General features: G+C 33.0%; 1 protein-coding gene across 5 annotated transcripts in view; it reads left to right on the forward strand.

The window, feature by feature from the left end:
- The window catches only part of LOC100649570 (Down syndrome cell adhesion molecule-like protein Dscam2), a 308,069-nt gene that overhangs the window by 223,582 nt on the left and 58,707 nt on the right, over nucleotides 1–25,780 (forward strand). For all 5 annotated transcript variants that reach the window (XM_048414706.1, XM_048414703.1, XM_048414704.1 and 2 more), the window contains exon 4: nucleotides 18,566–18,752. In XM_048414706.1, the coding sequence (XP_048270663.1) occupies nucleotides 18,566–18,752 (187 nt within the window). The remainder of the gene's footprint in view (nucleotides 1–18,565; nucleotides 18,753–25,780) is intronic.

Below are 25,780 nucleotides of genomic sequence, written 5' to 3' on the forward strand. Positions count from 1 at the left end.
TAATAATAGGTATATATACACAGATATATATGTTAATCAATATATTAAATACATGGACATAGAAAAAGGACTGTCAGTCCAGAAACTAATAATGATAGGGCTACCAGTTAGGGCAAAAAGCGTGCCAAAGATCTTGTCTATTATATATATCATTTTAAATTCTAAAATTTGTAATTCATCCTCACACGTTCTTTGACTCTATTGAAAAAAGACAAACACGAGCTGAGATCGCTTTTGTGATAATCTTCTGAGTACTTGGGTGTCATAAATTTAGGATTTGAATTACATTTTCATAATAATAATAATTATCACAAATTAATGCGTTACATTTATTTTAGATTTACATATAAAAGCCATCTTTTTAGAGAGAGAAAGAGAGAGAGAGAACAATATCCCTTTATCCAAGCAACAGTAGATTTATTGTAATATCTACGTCGCTAAAATAACAGAAATTCATTAGTTTATATAACATAGGCGTCTTGTTAATGCATGATACATTTCAGAGCACGAATGAGTTCATCATTAGTGGTCTGTTCATGCACAGTACGATTCCACTTGCGTGGCATGCAACGCCTCGTGATTTCTCTTTCACCATACCGCAGCTTATACCATCACGTGCCTGGCTATATAAAAACTAATACTACTTTTCTACTCTACCGGCCATAAATATCGAAAAACTTCTGTCGTATTTATTTCTTCTCTTTATTTCCACTTGTAATATTTTTTTTCAATTAAGCCTACAGTAAAATATGTAACTTTTCAATTTCTTTATGATATTGTTAATGCAATATATAATTTTTAAAAATGCAGTAGAACTCCATGAATTTGAACTTGTCAAGGGACACGCGGTGTATATAATCGGAGTTATCCCAATTATCCTCAATTATCCCCAATATTTACTATTTTTCGTTCACACAATAGGATCTCGGGTTCGCATAAACAAATTCAACCAGCAAAAGTTCGATCGATCAGACATTAACTAAAATTTTCTTCGGAAAAATGGAGTTCTACTGTACGTGATTGTAAAAGCATGTCGCGTCTTCGCGAGGAAAGCGATACAATTTAAAAAACGCGATTTTCGAGTTATCCCTTTGAAAATATTGCAGAGACGCTCCTCGAGTAATTATGTAAATTTTATTCATTTATCTTCACAATTTGGCCGGTAGAGAGCAGTTATGTCGCTCTTCCTGATTTACATATGTGGCACTGTGCTGTGTCCTGCAAATGCTTCTTATTATTTGTTGTGTCCTGACTGCAAGGGTGGTCTCTCAGTTAAGAAATAAAAATGGGAAAAGAAAAAACGCCTGAGCCTGTTTTATGAGCGTTATTCTTACCGATCATAAATTTGATTCAATTACGTTGAAAGACAGTTTTTCCCATTTTCTGGAAAATATACTTTTTCGAGTTGAGTCGCTTTCCTCGCGAGGGTGCGATATGCGTTACGCTTTTAACTGATATACCTGTCTTAGATTCGAATTTCCAACTTAGCAATTTATATTATAAAATTATAACGAATTGCAAAGAATGAATTATTTAATAGAAAATATCGCAAGCTATTAAAAACGATAGTTCATTGTCATTTAAAACTTTCGTATTTTCGTTAGAATCGACTTGGATCTGCAAATACATGCTGAAATTGATCCAATAATAGTTTTAATCCTCGCTTCTCCTAGTTACGATATGAAAAAGTTTTCTCTCATTTCGCGTGATGAGTTCGTTCGTTCACCCCGGAACTAATCGGAAAAATTTGAAAACACTGTATTCGCGACGAATACGCTGATTGGAACGAAACTGGTCGTTGCGTTATTTTTTCCCTTTTTTTTTTCCTCCGTTCTTCTTTTTTCCCCATTCAAATTCGCCGCGTAACCATTCCGAATTGGCTGCTAAAAACAGGAAAATTGGACGGACCCCTTCACGCGGCCATTTTCCACACGTGTCGAGCAATTACCCCCGGTGTTTTCGATCGCTCTTGCGGTGCGAACGATTATTGCCCCGTGGTAATTGCAGAATCCAATAACAAACGTCCTTGAAGTCCACCTCGAACCTTTGTGATTTAACAGCGACATAACGGCTGCAATTATGAGTTATTGACCCTCTTGGAAACTTATCGTTCGACCCTGATCTCTCACTAACATTAAGAGTATCGATCGCCAGGCCGTGACTGATTTGTGAATGGCCGTGAATGTGTATTTTCAAACGATATTTCGGATGTATATTTTATTGTTAACGTTTTCATATTTTACAGTACTTTTGTATTAATTAGAATAATCCTTGAATATTTATAGTATCCTTGACATTAGTGAAACGTCAACATGTTATATTCTTATTGTTAATTTTACTTTTTAACATACTTTATTTCATATTTTATAATACTTCATCTTCTTTTTCAATTTATGTTTTAAATCTCCAATTTGAAGGTACTGTCAGTCCCACCTTATTTCAGATACTTTCTATCCTGAATACTTAATACTTAGCATGATCCAATACCTTTTGTAAGCAACAATACGTCATCAAAATACAGCGTAAGAATGAGCATAATTCCTAATCGAACTAATTAGTCGACTAAATTAATCCGAGTAGTATAAATTCTAAATTAGACATGTAAATCACATTTCGATACAATATATGATATTTATATCGCAGATGTTTATAAACCATAGATATTGAAGTAAAACTTGAAGTAAGTGAAAGGAAGTAAAACTAATTTACTATTTACTAACTTTACCAATCTTTGTACTTACATGTGTATATGTTTACACTTCTTATAAATGCATAAATATAATATAATACATATAATATACAGGGTGGTTCGTAACTGCTGGTACAAGCGGAAAGGGGGTGATTCTACGCGAGAAAGGAAGTCGAAAATATAGAATAAAAATTTTTCGTTTGAGGCTTTGTTTTCGAGAAAATCGACTTAGAAAGTGTTCATAGAAATTTAATTAGAAGAGCAGAAGTATGTGTTCGGCATAATGGGCAACATTTTCAGCAATTTTTGTAATAATAAACTTTATAATTACTTCATATTATTTCATTATGTATTCCTAATTTCCCGTTACGGCAAAAACAAACTTAAACCGCGATAATATCCATCGAGACAACGATCTACAGTGAGATCCGTTATAACGAGACGTGATAAAGTGCACGCGTACCGAGCGAAGATTCAAAGTCGATTTTCTCGAAAACAAAGCCTCAAACGAAAAATTTTTATTCTATATTTTCGACTTCTTTTTTCGCGTAGAATCACCCCCTTTCCGCTTGTACCACCAGTTACCAACCACCCTGTATATAAATATATATAATGTAATAAATATTCTAATAACAAGAGAAGAGTCGTATAATAATAAAACCGAGCAAAAAGGGTAAGACACTTTGACAGGTATTGATACCAGAAGGAGTATAAATGAAAAATATAGTACTATATGAAAATTGGTGGAAACGTGACTGAAAAAGCAGAAAGGTCACAGAAAGAGGGGATGCGAAGGATCGAAAGGGACCAGAGGGAGGACATTGTAGATTGGATGGTGACAAGATGCGGTAAAATTGCAACTGTCGGATCTCACGTTCCACAGCTTCACGTGCCACGTACAGGCACGCTATTCTGGCAGATTTTGCGAGCTTACGAATGAGCTTTCGCATCGATCGATCGACGGATTGCCGGAACGGAAACGGTGGGTTCCCTTTGACACGCGACTTTCACGATTGATGGAACGGTGCCGTTTAATGTTATGTCGTTTTGCCCGCGCTTTATTGCCATCTCGTGCGTTCGCCATTGTGCAAAAAACGTTGCGTTAAAAAACCAAACGAATAGCCCACGTTTCGTTCGGAGGAAAACAAATTGGTTTGGTGAAAAAGATTGATCGTAGGAAGTAGTAGAGGCTTTATGGGATGGAACGATGTTAGAAAAAATGATGTAGGAAATTGTTTTGGCTCTGAACTGTCTTATTCCTGAATTATTTAATATTATATCATTATTATAATATAATATTTTTACGTAATTCTTCTTGTCGTATATTGTATGTCATATAATAATATATTCGTTTGTCATACAAAGAAAACAGAAAAATGCCATGTAAAAAGATAAGGAAGTTACAGGCACGTACAATAGACAAAATAAATCGTCATATGGTAAATAAAAAAAATTAAACGCATACATTTTCTAAATAATAATTAAAACAATGAAATAATTGAAAATCTTCGTACGTACCTCGTAAAAATGTTATTTTCATAATAAAATCAAATCTCTCCTTCAATCACATTGACAAAAACATAAATTTCAATAAACGAGTCAAAAATCAAAAGATCCATGTTTTTATTTCTAAATAGTTTCTGGAATCTCTGAAGCAACATCTAAATAATTTTCGTGCTGTGTAATATCTTTCCTTTGCTCGTCAAAAATCCAGAAAAATTCAATTCTGCAATTTCCATAACCAATAACACCGCTGCTGCAAAAGGAAGTAGAAGAAAGAGTATGGAGGAAGGGGGAAAATAAAAGAAAAGAAAGGAAATAGCTACCAGTGAAGAAATGCAATTCGAGTAGAAGCAGCTAATCGAAATTCGAAGAATAAACGCGGACGTGTGTAAATCGTGCTTGGGACAAGTGCACGCGGCAAAACTCGAACGGTGAGCCGATTATTCGACGTGGTCGCCGAAATTGGTCTGCGCGATGGCCACCAGTGGGGGGTGGATTATTGATCAGATTATTTGGAAGACGTGGCCAGCTGTTCGGTTCGCAGACCGAATCGGATACACGAATTATTCACGTATCGGATGGATCGACCAACGCGTTACTTCGTTATCGCTGGATGAGGGGACCCGTGAAATTCTATGATTTTGTTTCGTTTTAAGGTTGCACGACTTTTTATCCTTAGAGACCAGATTAAAACTTCGCAATGAGATAATAATGTGTGGCTGCTGTATTGGAAATTAAGCTATTAAAAACCAATCTTTAGTTGGTGCAATATTTCATTTGCAATTTATGGTAATTTTTAATCAATTTAGTAGACGTTATCGTGTTGCGGTTTTTTGACGTTGCATTAGGTTGTCCGAAAAGTTTCTTTCGTTTTATGAGGAAATAATAGACGCACAACGCTTTTTGTTTTATATTAGTTTGTCGAATATTTTGTTCTGTTGGGATAAATACCGCGACATTTCACAGACTTGGTTTCACGTTTGTATGAAGATGCACTGTTGTAAAAAACACGTTTGCGAAAGAAAGACACTTTTCGGACAACCTAATAGTTGTGAAAGTGAATTGCAAGTAATTGTTCGACTATTATTTCGTTGACACTATTTCTCCTTTTATCTAGGTTCTATATTATTATGGTATTTGACGAAATTGTTTAAGAAAATTTATAATATTGTGACAAATTATTTCTTCTCCAAGTCAGAGGTGTTTGTCTGTCGCTTTAATATACACATCTTCCTCAACTTCGCAGATTCTATTTTTCCAATTCTCCTATGTGGAAAGTGGAACTAATTTTATAATCCTAAGTATCGTAGCTCAAATAACTACATCACATAACTTTGATTATACTCTAAAACTGATTATATTTACCTTAATTTAAATTGAAATCCATTTATAATTTCTTTGATGTACATCGCCTAAAGAGAAGATCTACGTATGTTCGAAAAATTGCAATCTCAGAAACTTCCCTGCCATTTAACGAATAAATCTTTCGTTCAAACGAAACTCGTAATCGAATCTCAACACACATTCAACTATTTCCAACGCTCGATTCCAAAATCTCCATGTCTCTCAATAAACATTTAATATCGTAGAATGTCTGTAGAAAACATCTCGAGGAATAATGTACGATGCAGAATCCTGAAATCGACGCAGCAAACAGAAGAAATCTTTCTTATCTTCCGTTCGTTCCGATTATTGCTTTACAATACGTTTCCAATTGAAAATCTCAAAAGTAAAACGTAATAATCACACTGTTGCTTATTTTCTGAATATAATTTAATTTGATAGTTATATAGGAGGATTTTAACATGGCATAATTGTGAGAAATGAACAATGGCTACACAAAGTATCTGCACACACCCTTTATTTTTCAATGAAATCAAATGTTACATTTCATTTTCATAATATCGAATTTTATAATCGTATAAAAGTACTGCTAAACGATATGAAAGTTCATATTGTTTCACCTAATTATACATATAAGTGTTATAATAAATAGTGCGTAGTATACAGGGTATCCGGTAACCGGATGGGGTACAATTGGATGGGGGGTGATGCTGCGTGAAAAAATAAGTCGAAAATATAGAATAAATTTTTTTCGTACGACGCTTCCTTCTCGAGAAAATCGAGTTTGAAAATTTGGCGCGTATACACCAGACTTGGTTAATTCCGAACTAAACAGGAATAGATATAATCAATAGGAAGCTGAACCCCGTGTCAAAATATCATTTTTGTCATGAGAAAAATAAATTTAAATAAAAAGAAATAAATAAATAATAAATGTAAAAAATAGTTAGTCCTTAACTAGACATGTTCAAATTTTATTTTCTTGAATATATAGAATAATATCCTGCTGATTGTTTACCCATACCTTGTAGGTACTATTGAGATATGTATAATTTTATGTGCTAGGCTAGATTAGCTGCGTAGTAGTGATGCATATATGTGAATATCCGTGTGTGAAAGTATGTATGTACGCGGTGTCTCGAAAACAAAGGAATGTAAACTTTTCAGTCGGTTAACAGTCTGGTATGGAAGAAAGTGCTGAGACGCGTGCAAGTGTGTATCGATGAATATCTTAGAAATCGTCCATTAAATAAATATATAATTATTCAAATATAAATTCCAAGTGTAAATTTAGTGTTCCTATACCATTATTTCGGCTATTAAGATCCAAAATTCTCAACAGATACTTAGTTAAGTTGAAGTATACTCGACAAACGATATCGTACTATTGTATTATAATATTTTTTAAATTATGAGGAAGATAAAAACAACACTTTCAAAATTTCTGTCCCAATTCAAAAATAAAAAATTTGACTTGTCGCGTCCGTTTCCTGGAACGTGGAACCTTCACGTGGAAACCGGTTTTTATTAAGACTCGAAGTGACGATTGATTTGTCATGCAATAATAGATCCGGCCGGAAGTAGAGGAACGCCTGGAGATGAAGAAGGACGGTTCTTTCAAATGGCGGAGAGTTTTCCTTGGACTTTTATCATAAATTTAATGAAAGACCGACCCCCTCTTGCTTTTTATTTACCCGAATGCCTCCATTCTTCGGATGAAATCGCGCATCGATGAATATCGAAGAGATTGAATTGAATTAATAAAAAGGATATAGAGTGTATCTGTCGCTTGAATCAGCGATCGCTATCGAAACGAAATCGATCCAACCGATCAGGCAACCGACGCACATTCGAGTTATTAATTAAACGAGGATCACGGTACGGGCTTTAATGAACTTACGATTTCCATTGGATCTCGTTCTTGGATATATTCCTTCGTATTCGTTCGACGAGCTGACTGAAGATAAATTCTTTTATTATTTGAGCTGATTGAATTTTGGTTTAGCCTCTGTGATGGATTGTACGATTTTAATCGATGGCAGAAAAAGATATACAAGAATAAAGGAGATTTTATTACGTAGAGAGAAGTGTCCAGAAGTTTACAAAAAGTGGCACTGATATTCATGCTATACATTGAATAATGGGACAACAACTCACGACGCGTGCTTTCCAAATTACCCTAAAAATAAAAGTTCTCAGGGTTTCATAAATCATTTTGCTACTAATGGGTTTGGACTTTTGTTCGCAGTGGATAGAAATTGTTTTATATTTGTAATATTATACAAAATGTAAAAATTATTTTATAAATAGTATGTGATATAAATGTAATATTGTATTTACTATATTTATTATTATAATATTTGTTTGTTTTCTTTTGTATGATAAACGGGGGCAATTATATAGAAATAGAGAACATCTGTGGGTTTTGTAAAATATGCTTGAACATTATTTAATATAATATAATAATTTTATTTTATATAGCTATTAAAAATTAATATTTAAATAGACTATAATTAAATTAACTTGAATCGCTTCAAACAATAATACATTTGCCCCTATACCTAACATTTTGAAAACGTTAACGCGTTAAAAGAGCTCTAAAACACGGTATGGAATACTAATCGTATCCTCTCGGAAACGCAAAGGCGCAAACACAATCGCGGGAACGAATCAGGCTTGGGGATCCTGGGTTAAATAAGATCAGAAATGGATCTTCCTTGTCGGACAACGCGGCTCGCGAGATTATGCATGTGCGAAACTACGGCTGCGTGATGGAGATAGATGAGAGGAGTTCGCAGTAGCAGATGTTCCGTACGCCACCACCCTCCCAGATTATAATAATGATCAATCTTCGTGTCTGTGTTGCCGCACACGTATTTCCCGGTCACGTGATAAATCACGCGACTAAATTAACCAGTAAAAAAGAAAGACCGCACACGATGAAATTGTTTTGTCAACTACAGTTTTCTGTCAGAAGTTATTTGGATTTCACCCCTTTAGGAATTATTAATAGCTTCAAACTTGTTGTAGTTTGGGAATTTGTTCCTCTTTCTTTTTTTTATGGAGTTGGTAGAATTTTTTCGATATTGGAGAAATATGTAAATATTCTTTTGTAGGTTACTACGGTATCATTTTAGAACTATGTTAGTATAGGAAATTGTTTAGTGTCGAATGTTTGTATACTTTTATTTTCGAATATATTTTTTTTAGAAAAAAGTTGCACGAAGTTTTAGAAAGCAGAAATACATGGAAGCGTTTTTTTTTTTAGAAGTGGTTTTATTACTATTTTAATTTCATAATAGTTGTAAACAAATTTTTATTGACAAACATTGCTTGTTAAGTAAGTTTTATTTTGAGAAGACATTTCTAGAATTCCTGTGAATATCATTTACAGATAGATTATCAAAATTTGACAATGTCAAAACAATATAAAATTCAAAATCAATCGTAACGATGTTGCACAATCAATTCGCTAGGATATTTACAAACATTTCATAGTATTATGTTTCCCTATTTTATTTTTTCTTAAAAAAATCTTATATCCTACCTTGTTTCATCTCTAGAATAAATCGAAAAGTTCTATTCTGTTCGTGTTAGTAGAATATTGAAATTAAGTTTTTGTCGTGTTCGGTTGTTCAACTGTGTCGGATGTATAGCCGTGGCTGATCGTGTACGGGAGCAAGCTACTTGTCCGACATTACACTGGCTTGTTTCACTTGTCGGCCAGTGTTCGGGCCTCATCACTTGTCTGGCTACATGTAGGTCTATGCTACTCGCTGTAGAGCAAACGTTAGGCGAAGTACACAGAACAAATTTTATTATCCATTGATTAATGAAGACCACAAAGTAATTATTGAAAGTATATTCAAATTATGTAACATTTTATGAATGTTATAGTATGAATATAAGTATTTAGGAAATGACAAATGAAAGGAAAATATGAATAGTTTATTAGTAGGCAGATTAGTGAAATAGTTGCGTGTGTATAATAGGACAGTGGAATAATTGGCAAGAGAACTAAATTGCAATAAAAGCCAAAGAATTCTTATTATCACAGGTTAGCTGTCTATTAATTATAAGCTGTAGAACCTAGGTTTATGGTTTGGTTATGGACCAACGTCTATGGTTTAAGAATAACTTATATTTGTGATAATTGATTGTATCCAAGAATTATAATGTATGCATTATATAGAGAAATAATAAGATATATATATAGAAATAAATATATGTATATAGAGAGAGAATATGTGTGTAAGTGTATATATTTTTCAATTTTAAAAATGTCAAAAACCACCACTGTATGTGTACAAGAGTTTGAAATAACAGTGAAATATTTCGAAAGTTTTGGCAAACATTGAGAAAATCTACAATACGTTGGAAAATACAAAAAGTTGCTGCTTTTTGTTTATACGTCGTTATTAATATAATGATATTATGGACTCGTGAAATTTTTAGATTAAAAAAGTATGAACGTATTAATTCCATTATGGAAAGTTAAATACAGCAGAAAAATATTATTTACATTTGCCAATGAAAAGCAGTTTTTCAAAAGTAAAACGTTTCATAAAATTTCTATAAATCCAACCTTATATAACATAAAATTTCCATGTTGAAACATCACTGTTTCGTCGTCGAAAATTTGAAATAGAAGTAAAATATTTGATTTGTCAATGTGACAGAAGTGTAAAATTTCAAATATTCAACGACATAAAATGTTAACATTTTTGATGTATACATCCAGTAAATAAAAACTGATTATTTATTGTTCACACAAAAGATTGATAATAAAGCATTTATACCGAATCATCATTTCTATCAATCTTCCTTCGTATAACGTTAAATTTCCATGTCAAAAAGACGTCACCACGTAATAACACATTTCATTGTCGGAGATATCGAGATAGAAATTTCGAAAGTTTTAAAAATTCGGAAACCTTTGCCAACGTGATAACAGCGTAAAATCTATGATATTTTTTAATAATAAACCACTATCTTTTATCTAAAAAATTAATCCTCCCAACAAATTTCTCGAAATTTATGTAATTCCTACATACATAAAATTTCTATAGCAAGACCGCTTTCAAAAATCCTATTTGATTATCGAGAACTCTGAATGAATACAAAGAATTGATAAAATCTTCATTGTTGTAACGACAATATAAAATTTATAACACGTAATCCTATGAAAATTAATTAAATTACGATCTTTTATCGTGTTTTTGAAAAAAATAAAAAACGTAGTCTTTCATAAAATTTCTGTAAATCTTCCATATAACATAATCTCTAAACACCCATATTTCACCATCGAAAACTTAAAATTTCGACAAAAATCCCTAAATGATCGTAATACGATTCATAAAATTGTATATAAATATCAACAAATAAAATATCTGGCAAACTTTCTATAAATTCTCCTCTACATGATAAAACCTATAAATACTTATCTTGTCATCAAAATCTTCGAATTTCAACAACAATATTTCAAAACCCTTCGTCATGACGAATCTACAGTGGCGAAAGAAAAGAAAGTTAAAAATTGATATACTATGAATTTTGCACTAAAAATGAAAAAAAAATTAAAATAACTTCAGTACCAAAAATGTTTTACCATATTGATAACAATCATCTGTTCTGTACCATATACAATATCACATTTATTCATCGCTCTTATTTAACATACGAAATTATAGTATTTCTATACTTCTTGTTGCATCACGAATGCTTAACGTGCTTAATGTGAAAGTAGATGTATGAGTGTAAGAAATGAAACTGAAAGTAGATCTACGATAATGTGTAAGTACAATTTATCATCGAAGGTTTGAGTAATCTAAGTGTCTCTAGAGTCTTAAACTCGCAATCTCCATCCTCTTCCAGGAAAATAGAATGCGCCAAATTCCTTTTGGCAGAGCTGACTGAGCGCTGTCCAACGAAGAATTAAGCTCGTTGATATTGAGTTAATTTTGTCCAACGAAGATTCAACTTCTTTCACATTGCTAACGTCCAGGAAAACATTGCCCTCAGGAAGTTGGTGCGGGACAGAGGTCGCTTGAGTTAGGGAAAGCGTAAGTCCAAGGTAGCGTGCGTAAGCTTCGACACTCCGAGAGTTTACGTGAAATGCTATTGAGGTTCCAAACGAAACTTTGACTATCCCATTAATTCTTCAAATTAAAGTTCCAGCTGTAAAGAAAATTACGTATACGAAAATGCGTATAGAAACATAAACTCAGAAATAGCAGCAACTTTATTTTATCCGCCGCTGTATATCGCGTGGGAAAAATATACAAATGTTATTATAATTCGAGTACAGAGTTTCGCAGATGGCATTGAAAACTTATCTACGGTGGAATATACGCCGGTTTGTAAGCAGCCAGGATTTTTGCCATTCTCGTTCAAGCGCCGCCGGTTTCATGCGTTCGTGAAACTAATTGTACCGAAGGCGATGCATGTGTTGTTAACAACAGCCAATGGCGGTAACAGTGTACACCAGCTATAGATTTCATGCTTCAAATCCTACATGGCTGAACAAAGCTCGACATACCGACGTCTACGTTAATTTATATGGCTGCCAGTACAATAACTCGATCAATTTATTCATTACAGCGAATGCATTATCGCTGATTTATTGGCTCATGCCTGTTTTAAATGCGCGCCAATCGAAAGGCGATTTCGATCCTCCTAGACATTGTTGATGTACGTTTCCGGTGAAATAATAATTCGACATCGATGATAGTTATCGATACAGAATTATTTATTTTCAGAGTTTATGCACTGTTTAAGAATCGATTGAATTACATAGATATTTTTACGAATATTTCATTACAGTCCTATGCTTGTCAGATTGAAGTTTGAAAATTTATGTGTAATGCTAATTATCGTATAGGATGATTCGGAAGTTATTATAAAACTACGGATCACTGTACTGTAGTTTTATATATTTTAACTATTATACTGTTAATTAAAGAAACGGAATCTCTGCAGAGATTTGTTTCACTCGCTAAGCGTTATACGCAATAAGTAGCATAGTAAAACATAAAGATTCCCAGTCTCGTTATTATATCATAAAAATTATAAAAATAGTTGATCGTAACGTTGCACAGAGATTTATTTCGTCACTTCAAGTTCTGGTTTCTTTGGATTTTTTATTGCGCCAAGAAACTTCAATTATTATTATTATTATACCATTTTCGTTGATTAAAATTCGTTTAGTCGTTATTGCACGAAGCTTTCGTTCTCTAAAACAATTCTTCGCCATAATTATAACGTTTATTGTTCATATCATTTGTTTCAATTTTCCTTTCGTTAAGATTTCGAATATACGTATGAACTTCTCTGAAGTTTTGATCTAATTCGTTCAACATTTTTTTAATGAGATGTAGATCATTCCGGGACGTCACGTTCTTTTTGCAAATGCAAAATTTTATTCACTTAATCGTTTCCCTGGAAACTTGTTGCAATTATCTCTCCATGTATAAAACCAGGCTCTATTTTATAAACAACATCATACGATTGTTCATTTTATATCTGAAATTAAGTTCCCACGTACACGTTACCTTTTAAACGTGCCATCATACCCTCACGCTGTAAAATACAAGCAATTCTTCGGAGAGAAACGAGCTCGTAAAAAGAAGAGCGCAACAGGAAGGAAGGAAATAGAACAGAAAGAAATTCTATTATTTGAATTCTACGGCGAGCAGAGGTTCGTTTAATCGGTGTGATTTCGCGCGTATTTCGAGCGAATTGAGGGTGGGAGTTTGAGGTGGTCGAGGAATCGGTTTCGATCGATGGAAGGAAGAACGAAAGACGATCGATCCTCGTTAACGGGCGTCGCACGAGCGGAAATAATTCATCGGATGAATTATTTCAGTCGGCCCTCGGTCCGTGTCACGGCTTAAAATACGTTTTGACGCTCGGCGTCTCAGCGCCCCGACGCCAGATGAAATTTGCATCTCTCGTTAGATTCTGTTAACCTACGACGCTCCCCATAGCCGGGAAATTGAAATTCCATTTCAAATACGAGCTTTCCCTGGATCCTGGCAACCCGTGTTGCACAAAGTACTTTTGTGTTACGATTACCTTTTTACATTTTAAAATGTCACATTGACCGGTGCTTGTTCGTGTCTCAATCGTGTTTTTATCGGTACGAAAAATATTACAGAATATATAGCGAGAAAAATATTTTGGATCTGCTTCTGGAAGAAGTGGAGCGGAGCGTTCGAAACGGAGATAAAAAATGCATATAACGTGCAGTTCTCCTGAAACTTGATATGAAGGGATCCGATCGTCAGTAAAAGTCTGTTTGTCAAATTTTTGTTGGTATTTTTCTTACTCGCTGGCTCGGTTGAAATATCTTCGATATTTATTTCTTTTTCTAACCATACAAGGTGGTGGTTGAGTAAGTAGCCCCAATGTCGGGAATAATCTTGCCATTTTTTTTGCAACTGTCATATAGAAATCATTTATCCTCTTTTCGATTTCGTGCTGGCATTTAGTAAAGAACAGAGGTTTTGTGTCACTTTTAAAATTTTCTTCAAATAAACTTTGTCAGAAATCCATTCTTCAGCCAAGTCGCCATTACTAATTGATTTAACTAAAATGGTAAAAAACGTCCGATGTAACAGTTTGTAGCAGAAAAAAATTGTATAGCAATGTGATACGGTACCTTCTCGACACAAAACAATCAAAATTACAGGATGGTTTAAGTCGTTTCTTTTTCTTAAAATTGTTCTTTAAAGGAAGAAATTAATATTAGTATCTTTGCTCAAATTTTATATGTTTAAGATATAACAAACACTATATTTGGCAAGACTGTATAATATAATGAATGAGTGAGCAAATTTTCAAGTAATTAGATTTTGTTGTGTAAGCGATTTTATTAACCCTGTATCGATCTTTGAGAAAATTATTATTCCAATTTATATTACTTATAAACTGATGAGTAGTATCAGGGAATAATAAAATCAGAACCGAAAAATGATTTTTGTCCATTACATACCACGACATACTAAGGAAAATACCATTGAAACTCAAAAAACCATAGATACAATGATGGATAAGAGAAAGTTTCAAAATTGATACACTATGAATTTTGTTTATTACGTGTATTTACAAAATTAAAGTGACCTTTATACTAAAAAATGTTTTTCATTTTAATAATGCTCATCTATACTGTGGTATATACAATATCGCAATTATTCACTGTTCTTTACACAGAATTTATTCACTTTATACACAATGTGTAAAATTATGGTGTCATTTTATATCTCTTAATATTATGCGAAGAAAAAAGTTGATGAAAATTAAAGGATTAAAACGATAGCTGCAATATTTAAATTGCGTTTCTGGGAAGAAATTGAAAGGTACAGATACAAGATTCGACAATTGCATATTCGAAAGCGCAAAAATTTATTACTACGGTAGACTTTGAATAAATTAAATTATTAACGAATTTTGAATAAATTGAAATATTGGAATTTTACTTCAATTTTGTAATGGATAGCTTTAGATTAAGCGGGCTTCAACTAAAATTTTGTTCCAGCAAATGAAGTTCAGATAAGTGGAGTTCTACAATACTATAGTTCGTTTAATTTCTGAAACTGACTATATATTACATTGAGTATGTAAATTAACATTACTTAATAAATATATTATATTATATTAAATATACTATACGGTATACATCAATATTTTCGTATAGAAACATTCTTCACTATCTTAACGTCTAGAGTTACATTTCATAAATGTCATCCGTTTTTTTAAACACCTTGTAGAAACAGAGATATATCAAAGAATTTCAAGTTTTGTATGCCAAAGGAAATCTTACTTCTTCCCTTCCTTCCTTTCTTCCTTTTCTTATAATAATTCTCATACGATAATAATTATTATTATCAAATATATATAATATCATACATTTTCTCCAAAAAGCTTACCGGCAAAAAGCTCATACTACGTGCTAATGATATCCAGTAAGTAAAAAAATCGTTCAAAAATTTCCGAAAAGGTTGTTCCTTTTCATAATCCTCGTTATACAGTTATACAATCGCAGACAGTCGTAAATATATTCATTACAATTCCTGGAACAGGAGGAATATTCGAAAAAAGATACAAATTTCTCTTAATAATAATTCTTCAACAAAGCATTCTGGGACATAATTTTACATAAACTTTTTTTATCTGCCTCATTAACACGTACTATAAGTTTTGTCCCGACTTTTCGGGGCACCTGTATATGTAAAAAAAGTTATGTACAAACAATGTACATAATCTGTATATAAAATACATATATATACATAATATTTAATTATTATCATTCACCAATACAGAACTCGAAAAATATCAAATCGTTGCGTTTCATAAAGAAGTCTCGCTCGTGAATGTCGCGGCTACGCGTGCGAAAATTCCTTATCTTCGTCCATTGCTGCAAACACGGCGGGAAAACGTTTTCACGGCTGCCTGCTTGCCGTGGTAAAAACGCTGCCCTTTGCGTTTTCCCGTGTTGCCTGTTGGCATTGGGTTGCCGAATCTCTGCACGATGCTGAGGATCGCGAAAACTGGACGATGCTTCATCCAGTAAATTGAACAACCAGGTTAACTCTCACGAGATAAAAATTTCCTTTTGATTAATAACTTTTAATCCCCTATAAGAGAATAGAGATTGATACGTGTCGATTAACAGCTTAGCGTTTATATCTTTTATGTAATTGGAAATGTTACTCTATATTCGTTAATTTTGTTTGATTTATATTTTTGAATGCCTTGCAAGGAATTAGAAATCGATCAACAGCTTGATATTCATATAAACTTATAATGCAAATATATTAAGATATTATCAAGTAAATATATTTAAGATATTGAAAAATCAAGTATCGTTAAACGTATGACAGAAAAGGATAATTGACAGTAAAGTAAAATGGAGCCGAAATTCTTCGATATATATTTAAAGAAATAACTGGAACTCTCACAAACTAAAAAAGAAACGCGTGAAAACGTGGCAGTTATTGATCGCAACATCCATAACATCCATATTTAAATGCTGAAACCGAGTCTCTATTTTCGGCGAGTGGATAAAATAGCCTGTCTGTATGTAGAAACGTCAGTGTTCCGTCGAAATCAATGAAAGATATCTTCTTCTAGAACTCTGTTTTAAACTGTATCTTTGTCGATCAAATCCACTTATCTGAACGCGAGTTCCAACTGTGTAAACGAAAAATAATAACTAGTGGGTGAAGTACTATTACAGAAATTCCAGTTATATAAACTGTGTGTCTCCCGACATGTTCAGATAAGTGGAGTTCTAGCGTAAATATAGATCCAATAAGAATCCTTTATTTACCCGTGTACCACAAATGGCGCACAAGATGTGAAAGAATGCATCTAGGGTACATAGAAGCTATCGTACACGGGCCAATGAAGGGGAAATGATTCGATCATAAATCGAGACGGCCCAGTTTCCGGGAAACGGTTTTTAATCCTTTGGATTTCGAATTAAATATTTTAGCAAGCCGATGATGCGGTCACTCGGTTCCCAGGCCGTTTAATCTCAAGCTGTCCGATAGTATAGTGTCAAATCGATATGGAATGTAGGTCGAATTCGGCTTACCAGAATTGATTTCTCCGGTTTCTGAATTATCCCTCCATAGACTGTCCATTTGTCTATCTTTGTCCGTTTGTTTTAATCCGTTGCTCTGATATGTAAATATCCATCGCCTGACATTGAGATATTAGAAGATTAATCGACTGTTCTTGTTAACCAATCGTAAAAGAGACATTGGAAACTGGAGAAGAAATTTCTATGGCTCAAGTTATCTGTAGCTTTTTGAAAAAGTAATTTATTGTACACTATGTTGCTTTCCTTTACTGTTCCTAAAAAAAAAGAAGAAAAGGGGTAATTAATTTATTTTTAGTTATTTATTATTAGCTTGCTTTGCGATATTTTCAGGTACATTTCTGTGTATGGATGTTTATTTGTTAAATATTTTTTCTCGTATATATTGTGCCCTGGTTCTTCTTTAAAAATTGCTGAATTTTGCTTCAAGAAATAATGGGATAGATTCTTTATTTTTCTCATTGAAATCTAATAACTTTTATAAAAGAAATATTAAAATATTCGTAAATATAGTAACATTATATTTAATTTAGGACACGATATATTAAGACAAATGCAAATTCTTCTTTCGTCCTTGTTCCTGATAACACCCTCAAAAAACGTTGTGTCTTGACTCGACTCGACTCAATGTACTGAATTGTATATGTATCTACATATGTCTTATGTATGCGGTGGAACTTGGTTTATATGAACGAAATTTCAGTAGTGCCAGATTAGATAGGCTTTAGCCGTGTTCCTATTACCTGAACTATAAAGGGTCCATCTACTCATATGAACATCTAACAATAAGATGTAAACAGTAGGGACACGCGTTATGTAAGAGCAAATGTTTCATGGAATACTCTTATATGAACATGAACATTCCTATTAACTGAACGACAGATCATAGGTGATATGGGGAAACAGATGGACTCTTCTTATATAAGCTACCTGATTATATGAACAATCTTATCCCCGCCAGATTCACATAAACGTAGTTCCACTGTATTTAAGAATTACTTCCTTATACTCATCCCTTAAACTGCAAAAGTGGGTATTTTATGCTCGGATTATTTCGACCGAGTTGAACTTCTCGCAAGGGAGTAGCCTTGAAGTAGAAAATCTTCCTCCCTCCGTCCGACTAAAAAAATTTGCTTGACAAAAGTTTTACGATAGCCTTAATTTAGAACGTTTGAAGATATTATATGATTTTTTTAACAAGTTGTTATCTACTGAAAAATGCATCGAACGTAAAAGACCCACGTTTACGGTTCAAGGCTACCGTAAGAACGTTTACGGTCTGAGGGTTGTTTGTACGTATTTTTACTTGCACACGAAACTGATGCACAATCGAATTTGTCGATCGCGAAAAGCAAACGAAATATCTATATTATTTGCGAATGTGGAACTCCATTAACGTATCCGTCTATCTTTACTCTGTTCTTCAGCTTGCATTCTGGAACTCGTGGTTGGTCAGCAAGGTCCGGTGTTCGTTCTCGAGCCACCAAGTACTCTGGTCTTTTCCAATACCACAGGCTCACAGCTAAGCTGTTCCGCTCATGGGAGCCCAACGCCGCACGTCACCTGGATAACTAGTCCGGATCAGAGATCGGTCACCGCAGTTCCTGGACTAAGGTGAGCTAATTAACATAAGTACAAAGTACTTATAACTATACTTCAACCATTTTATTAGGTTCGTAGGTTCTCAGTAGGTTTGAAAGTTTATACCAATTTCTGAGGGTTTCCCGTTACGATGGAAAAATTCTGTTTCGTAAAATCTATTTCGTAAAATTCGCAATTAAATACATATGCTCACGAAAGTACGTAGAACACTTAGACACCTTTTGTGAATTAATTACACGTATTATACGGAACATTTTAAAGTTTCATTAGCACTGCTATGAAACTCGATCGTCATGATTACATTGGCAAAGTTTGAAACAAATCTGACAATATATATAGAAATTACAGGATAATTCATTGAAATAAAAATGTACTAAAAATAGTATTAAATGTACTAAATATAATTGGCAAAGATTACAAAAATATTTAAACAATCAATTATCCATATCCATATACGATATCCATTAAATTGTGTTAATGAACTGCGATATTCTGTGACACTGTATTTAACGCTTATTATAGTTTAATATATGTATAGTAAAATAGCTATTCGTGCTAGATACTAGTTTTTTACTAAATACATCTTTGCAATAAATATCTTGTAATTTCTACATACAACTCCAAATTAGATTCAGATTCAACCGATATAATCATGACAGTAGTATAATCATTACAGTGCTAATGAAGTTTCCAAACGTTCTATACAATATGTACAATATAAACATAAATGTTTTCTGTGGTAAAGATGTGGATAAGATAATAATTTGTAAACTAATAACACCTGTTGACTAAATAATATCAATAATAAATCAAAATCAATCAATAAATAAATAATAATAAATAAATCAATAATAATGTAATAAATAATATCTGTCTATATACAATAAACTAATTATTGTCGACATAACAATATATTACTACTCCTACTAACCTTCAGACGATTAAATTAAAATTTTGGAGAATTATCGCTATAGTGGACCTTCATTGCAGGTGATAACCATTTTAGGTGATAAACTTATAATTAAATACAAAAATTACACCATTACAAACGCACAAATACAACTTAGTTGAATATACGAGTAAATTAACGAACAATCAACAACGCAACAATATTCTATATGTGCGATTTGTATAGAAATTTTGCTGAGAAACGTTCATGAAGAGAATAGGTTTTCATCGACGCGGCATAGCTTCTGATAATAGCGTTTCCACTATCGCTGGCCTGTTATAAGATCCGCATTTTCGGCTGAAAATTCACGATTTGTAAGAGTGCTCGACGCGATAGAAAGGGTCTAAGCGGATTAGAGTGCCGGGATTTAGAAGTTGCGAGCTGCTGTAAATTGCGGGAGTTTCGAACGCGGCGGAATTACGGTGTGCCATGAAAAAATACAGCTGCAACGACGGCACAAAACATAATTAGGAAGTTCAACTACTGATATCAGGCGGGGGAAAGTAATCAAAAGGAACTTCTTCGTTTGCTCTTCGCGGTTTTCTCGTTTGTTGTACTTTACAGACTTGTTTAATATCGTTTATCGAAAATAGTTGAGGCACTGTACGAACATAGTTTCACCATGAAAAATTTGAAGAACGTGAGAAGCTAAATTTTACTGTCAACGTTATGATCTAAAATATCGTTTTATTATTTCAGAATATTTAAGGTATATTTTTAAAATATAAAATAATATCCGAGAGTTTTAGAGTATTATTCGATGTTGAAAATAAGGCTTAAGATGATCCAAATGTCCTAAAATATCGTTTTACTGTTTTCAATTGTTGAAAATATTATCTCCGTATGTTTTAAAGCGATATTAAAATAAGGTGGTTGAAATGTGATTGAAATGAAATTATTTTTAGTTCTCAATTATTTAACGTATTACTTCTGTGTAATCTCAAATATTATTCACGTATAATTATTTCATTTTCGAAACAAAGAATAAGATAATTCGAGCGTGATAAAATTTCACAGTGAAAGAACTCCTTTGTTCTGTGTAATTTAATTCAAAATTGTTATTATTTTCTGTATAGTACGCTACATCAAACGCGATATTAATCAATCTATTTAATTAATTATCGTACTGTTATACTTATTTGCACAAACAAACAACGTATTCCATTTACCAAATCAAGCATTGCTCTATTATACTTGTCTGATCATGTGTCATCCTATTATACTTGTTCAATTACATTACGGTTATGCACTAATTATCTAATTAGATATACAGCGATACCCTCCAAAACTCATAGTTCTCTGTTCTAGAACCATTCGTTAATTAAACATTAATAATATCATATTTCAAGGTAAGTTTAGTGTTCTATTAATCTGAAAATTCTACTGTAAATGCTTTTGTTGTGTAGACACATGAACTTGAACAGTTTTCCGGACTATATTCCAAGATAAAACGCGTGCAAATCGCGTGAGGTTAATATTATTCGAAGTTTGATGCCACACGTCCGGCAATATCGTAAACGTGGCACCTGGGCAAGCCATTTCCTCTCGGTAATTGAAATGTTCCTTATCCAATGGTCGTCCAGTAAGTTTGTCCGCAAGCAGACGTCCCACAGGAAAGCGTAGCCACCCGCTCGACCTCGTTTCGATAACACCCTTATCGCACATTAATGAACTTTTAACCAACGACTGATCTTATAAGTGAAAAAAAAAAGAAACGGATTATCTTTCAAGAAGTTCCTAGAATTCTAATCATGATATACCCAATAGAGTTAGGTCTGTAACTCAGTTCCGTTTTTCTTAATCCTTTATTTAATTGCGATTTGATCATTTTGTTTTTCTAACTTTCTTTAATTAGGAGATCTAACTTCTTCGTTTTCGAGTTCTGTTTTCTTCGGTAACCTCAAGTTTCACGTATCGTGAATTAATTTTTAAATAAGTCAAATATTTGAAATTCTGATTTTTCTGTAACAGATAACTGGAAAATCTATATCCAAATTCTAATTTCAAAATCTGCAGTTTTAATACCGGATTTTGCTATTTCTTTTCATTAATGTTTCAATGCTACTAATTCCATAGCATTTTCTTATTCTTATTTGTTAGTTTGTAATAGCAATTTTATCACTCACACCTTATTTTCAAATTATATAATAGCCTTAACTTTCTGTCTCATACGATGTAACTTTGGAAGCTCTCGTTCTTCAACCTAATTGTAGGATACGCTGTCCTGTACAAAAATATCTTCGAATTCCAGAAGAATCAATAAACCTCTCTTGTAAAAAAACACAATTCAAAAGCATACTTAAGACATAATATATAAAATACTTCAAATGTTTGAAGTATCTTAAAACACTTTCGCTTTATTCGCTGATTCTTCAACCTGAAATATTCCATTGAAGACTACTCAGCTTGCAAAAACCATCTTTTGTTCCTCGTCAAGGCTACGCGATCTAATTGTCGCTGAAGCCTGGCAGAAACCTTTACTTTCGCCTTTCTCATACTCCAGACGCATCGATCAGAAGCAAATCAGAGCCAAAACAGAAACAGACACAGACTTGAACCAGTCGAACATTCAGCAGTCGAAACTTTGTATCAGATGGAAGCCGCAAGAGAAGCTGGAAGAATTCAAAGCAAAAGCAACCCCTTTCGACTTCCGATTCGACATTCATCCGCGAAACATTCCTCTTTGCTGTTCGATTCTCGGTTTTCAGTAATTCAGACGTCGAGCTTTCTGTTCATTTTGCATCCGACGAAAATTCACTGCCGGCGGTGTTGGCGTTTCGATACACGTCGATCGATTAAAGACGCGAGAGGAAACAGCTGGAGGCTGTTTTTCGTTTGCAGAAGATAAAGCAACCGGAGGAGGAATTGCTGGAATAAATGTAACGACGCGCACGCGAAAGAGGATGCAGGGATGGAAATGATGAAGATGAAAGGTGAAAAAGGGAGGGCGGAATGAATAAAATAGTGAGACGAAGAATTGATAAATTGGAATTAAACTGGTAGTGAAAGATTGGGGGATAAAAATGAGAGGCGAAGGGATAATGGTGGAAATATTTGTCAGAGATTACGAAATAAATAAAATATGTGTCTTTTATAAACTAATCGTTCGATAAACATTTGATATTGAAATTGCAGTACGTTATAAATAAAATACATTTAGAGAAAGTAAAAACGAAATTGAAGGAAATAAATGAAGTAAGTGAAGGAAAATATAAAAGTCTTTTACGGTAAAAGGTTCAAGTTTAAACAAACAAGCAGTTTGAAAATTTTGATAAATGAGATAAATACAGATAAATAAACGTAGAATACCTTACGAGGAATGGTATTTGAATCATTCAGACGTAAATTCAGTTTTGAAATTATGTGGGAAGCGTTAATGAAAATATAGCACACAGATAAATATTTAATGAAAACGAATTTTCGTGCCATTGAAATATAAATTGCACTTAAAATGATGCAGTAAATTCTACGCTGTTTTTCGCAGTTGTGTTGATAAAAGAAGCACCCTCTTCTTGAATATTCCAGTTCTTCGAATGGTAAAGGAAATTGAAGGAAAGATTGAAAATAAGGTATAATTGAAACATAATGATGAATAGACGAGAAACAATTAAAGAGAAAGTCAAAGAGATTGTACAACGTACAGTATAAAAGTAACGTAATGTGGATCGTCGATAAAAGGTAGAAACTGAAAATGTCAAAGGAAATGTTACATAATAAATAATAAAAGAATATAAAGAGTATCCACAGAAAAGGAAAGAAACATAAATATGAATACACGAGAAACAAATAACACGAGTGATGTGGAAACATGAAATCAAGAACTAAAGCCAGTGCAGCATAAAGGAATAACACCTATAAAATCATTCATACAAAAGTAACGTGAACAACGAGCTACCTGGAAACTGGAAACAGGTTTCTGCCATTTCGGAACAGTTTTCGCTCGAATAACCCCTTTCTTTGCTATATTTTTTCGTTTTGTTTCCCTTTTTTCTTCATTTACCTCGAAATTTTGATAGTATTAGATGTTGTTTTCTCTGTTTTAGAATTTAAATTTTCTCCTACGTAGCTTATTATTGAAATTGTCAATATTGATATTTGCAAAAATTTACTGTCATAGTGTACTACTATTTGCTAGAATATAAATGTCATGGTTATTCAACAAAATTATAGTATTTACTAAAAATATTACAATTCAGAAATTCTTTTTTTATTTTTCTTGAATAATAACAAATGAGCGATTTTTTATTAGATACTCTCAACGCTCGAAGAATATCAGTTGAATAATAAAAGAAGGCAAGTCTTTTCAATACCAAATACTTGAATTGTTAGTAATTTTCTATTTCCATCTTTTCTACTATTTCTAATAACTTTTCGTCTCAACAAGTTCGTTTTTATTTTGTGCCTGGTTCCTTGAAATAATGTACGTCTCTTAATCGCGTCATTCTTCTAGCGAACCGAAAATTTTGTATTTTCTGGCTCTCATATTTTCATTCGTATGTTATTATTTTGGAATTTCGTAAATCCTACGAAATTATCTGGAACAAATATGATTCGTGAAATGGCTTGTGACAAATGAAGGATCGACATCATCAGATAATTATATTTCAACATTTTACAATAGTCAGCAGGATGTATGATCAAGAGTCAGTTAGCTCGAAATGGGACATTCGCGTTCGCAGGCGGAGCTTGGAAAATCTGTTGATGACACTCGACACGCGGAAAAAGTGTGGATGACAAGCGTGTGCTAGTTGCGCTGTGCGATATGCTGCGTACAAGTGGAGGATATAAGCAAATGTTCATCCGCTTAATATATTCTTCAACACTTTCTGAAATTGCACGTATGCAACGATTTTCACATCCGATTCAACATTTCATTCCACTATTATTTATATATTTGAAGGGTCGATGGGAAAAAAGGGAAATATCATGTCATGAATTTAACAAGTTTTCGAGTTTAACAGTTTCTCGTATATCCCAGTGTTGCTGTATTAATTTGAATTAAAATTTGCTAAGTTCTAAAGCAATTGAAAGACATTGAGATATGCAACATATTTTTGTTCTTTTACAATTTATCCTTTTATGTATATATTACTTAAAATTATAGATAGAATGCAGAATAAAAAAATAATGAAATGTTTTATTTTAATATAATATTTATTGAATTATATCTAATATTATATTTAGAAATAAATGTTTGCTTTTTAAGAAATGCTAAAACTTGACATTCCCCATTGATTTGTAGAAAGTTTGATTCTCGAATAATAATTGAAATTAGATTATTACTAGAATTATTAGATATTAGCGTAGATACTATATACTAGGTTATTAAATTATATATTAGTACACCATATTGAGACTGAAACATGAAACTTTCTCATTTCTGATCCCCGTTTGTAGTTCCATAAATGATCCGATCCACTTGAATAAATTTGTCTCGCGTGTGACGTTATTTGCCTTCGACGCAACCCGTTTACGAGCAGGTAGATATTTGTATAGTTAACTATATCAACAGAGTATATATAGCATCATAGAGAGATAATGTTAATCCTGCCATAGCATCTTATATATTAATACAACCTCCACTAATAACACATTTAATTAGGATTAATTAAACAATATATACGTATGTAGTTATAAAATCACGTAACTTTTACCTCGCGAAACATTTAACTCGTATATTACTATCATAATACACTGGCATTGAATTCCAAAAATTCATATCTAAAAATATATCAAACTGTTATTCTCTTTTATATCTTACAGACATGTTATTATTTCCATAAACAATAAAGAACTATCAAGATCAAACTATCGCAAAACGGTGCATAATCGAATAATAAAATAGAGTTATCGGTGGAGAACATTATCTGTACGATAAGTAGAATTGGGCTGTACATGGTCAAACAAGTAAAATAGTGCTCTACAGAATGCTGCAGTAGAATAGGTCAGTAAATAGAGTCATTCTACTATCCTCCAATATGCAGTAAACATAATACAGGTAGAACACTAACCTTCTCTGAGTAGAAAATCGATCAGAGTAGATAATAGCCGATCAATAGAATTTGTTAAACAAATTTAAAGCGAAACTGGT

Source organism: Bombus terrestris, chromosome 3 (assembly GCF_910591885.1).
Source record: "Bombus terrestris chromosome 3, iyBomTerr1.2, whole genome shotgun sequence".
Lineage (NCBI taxonomy): Eukaryota > Metazoa > Arthropoda > Insecta > Hymenoptera > Apidae > Bombus > Bombus terrestris.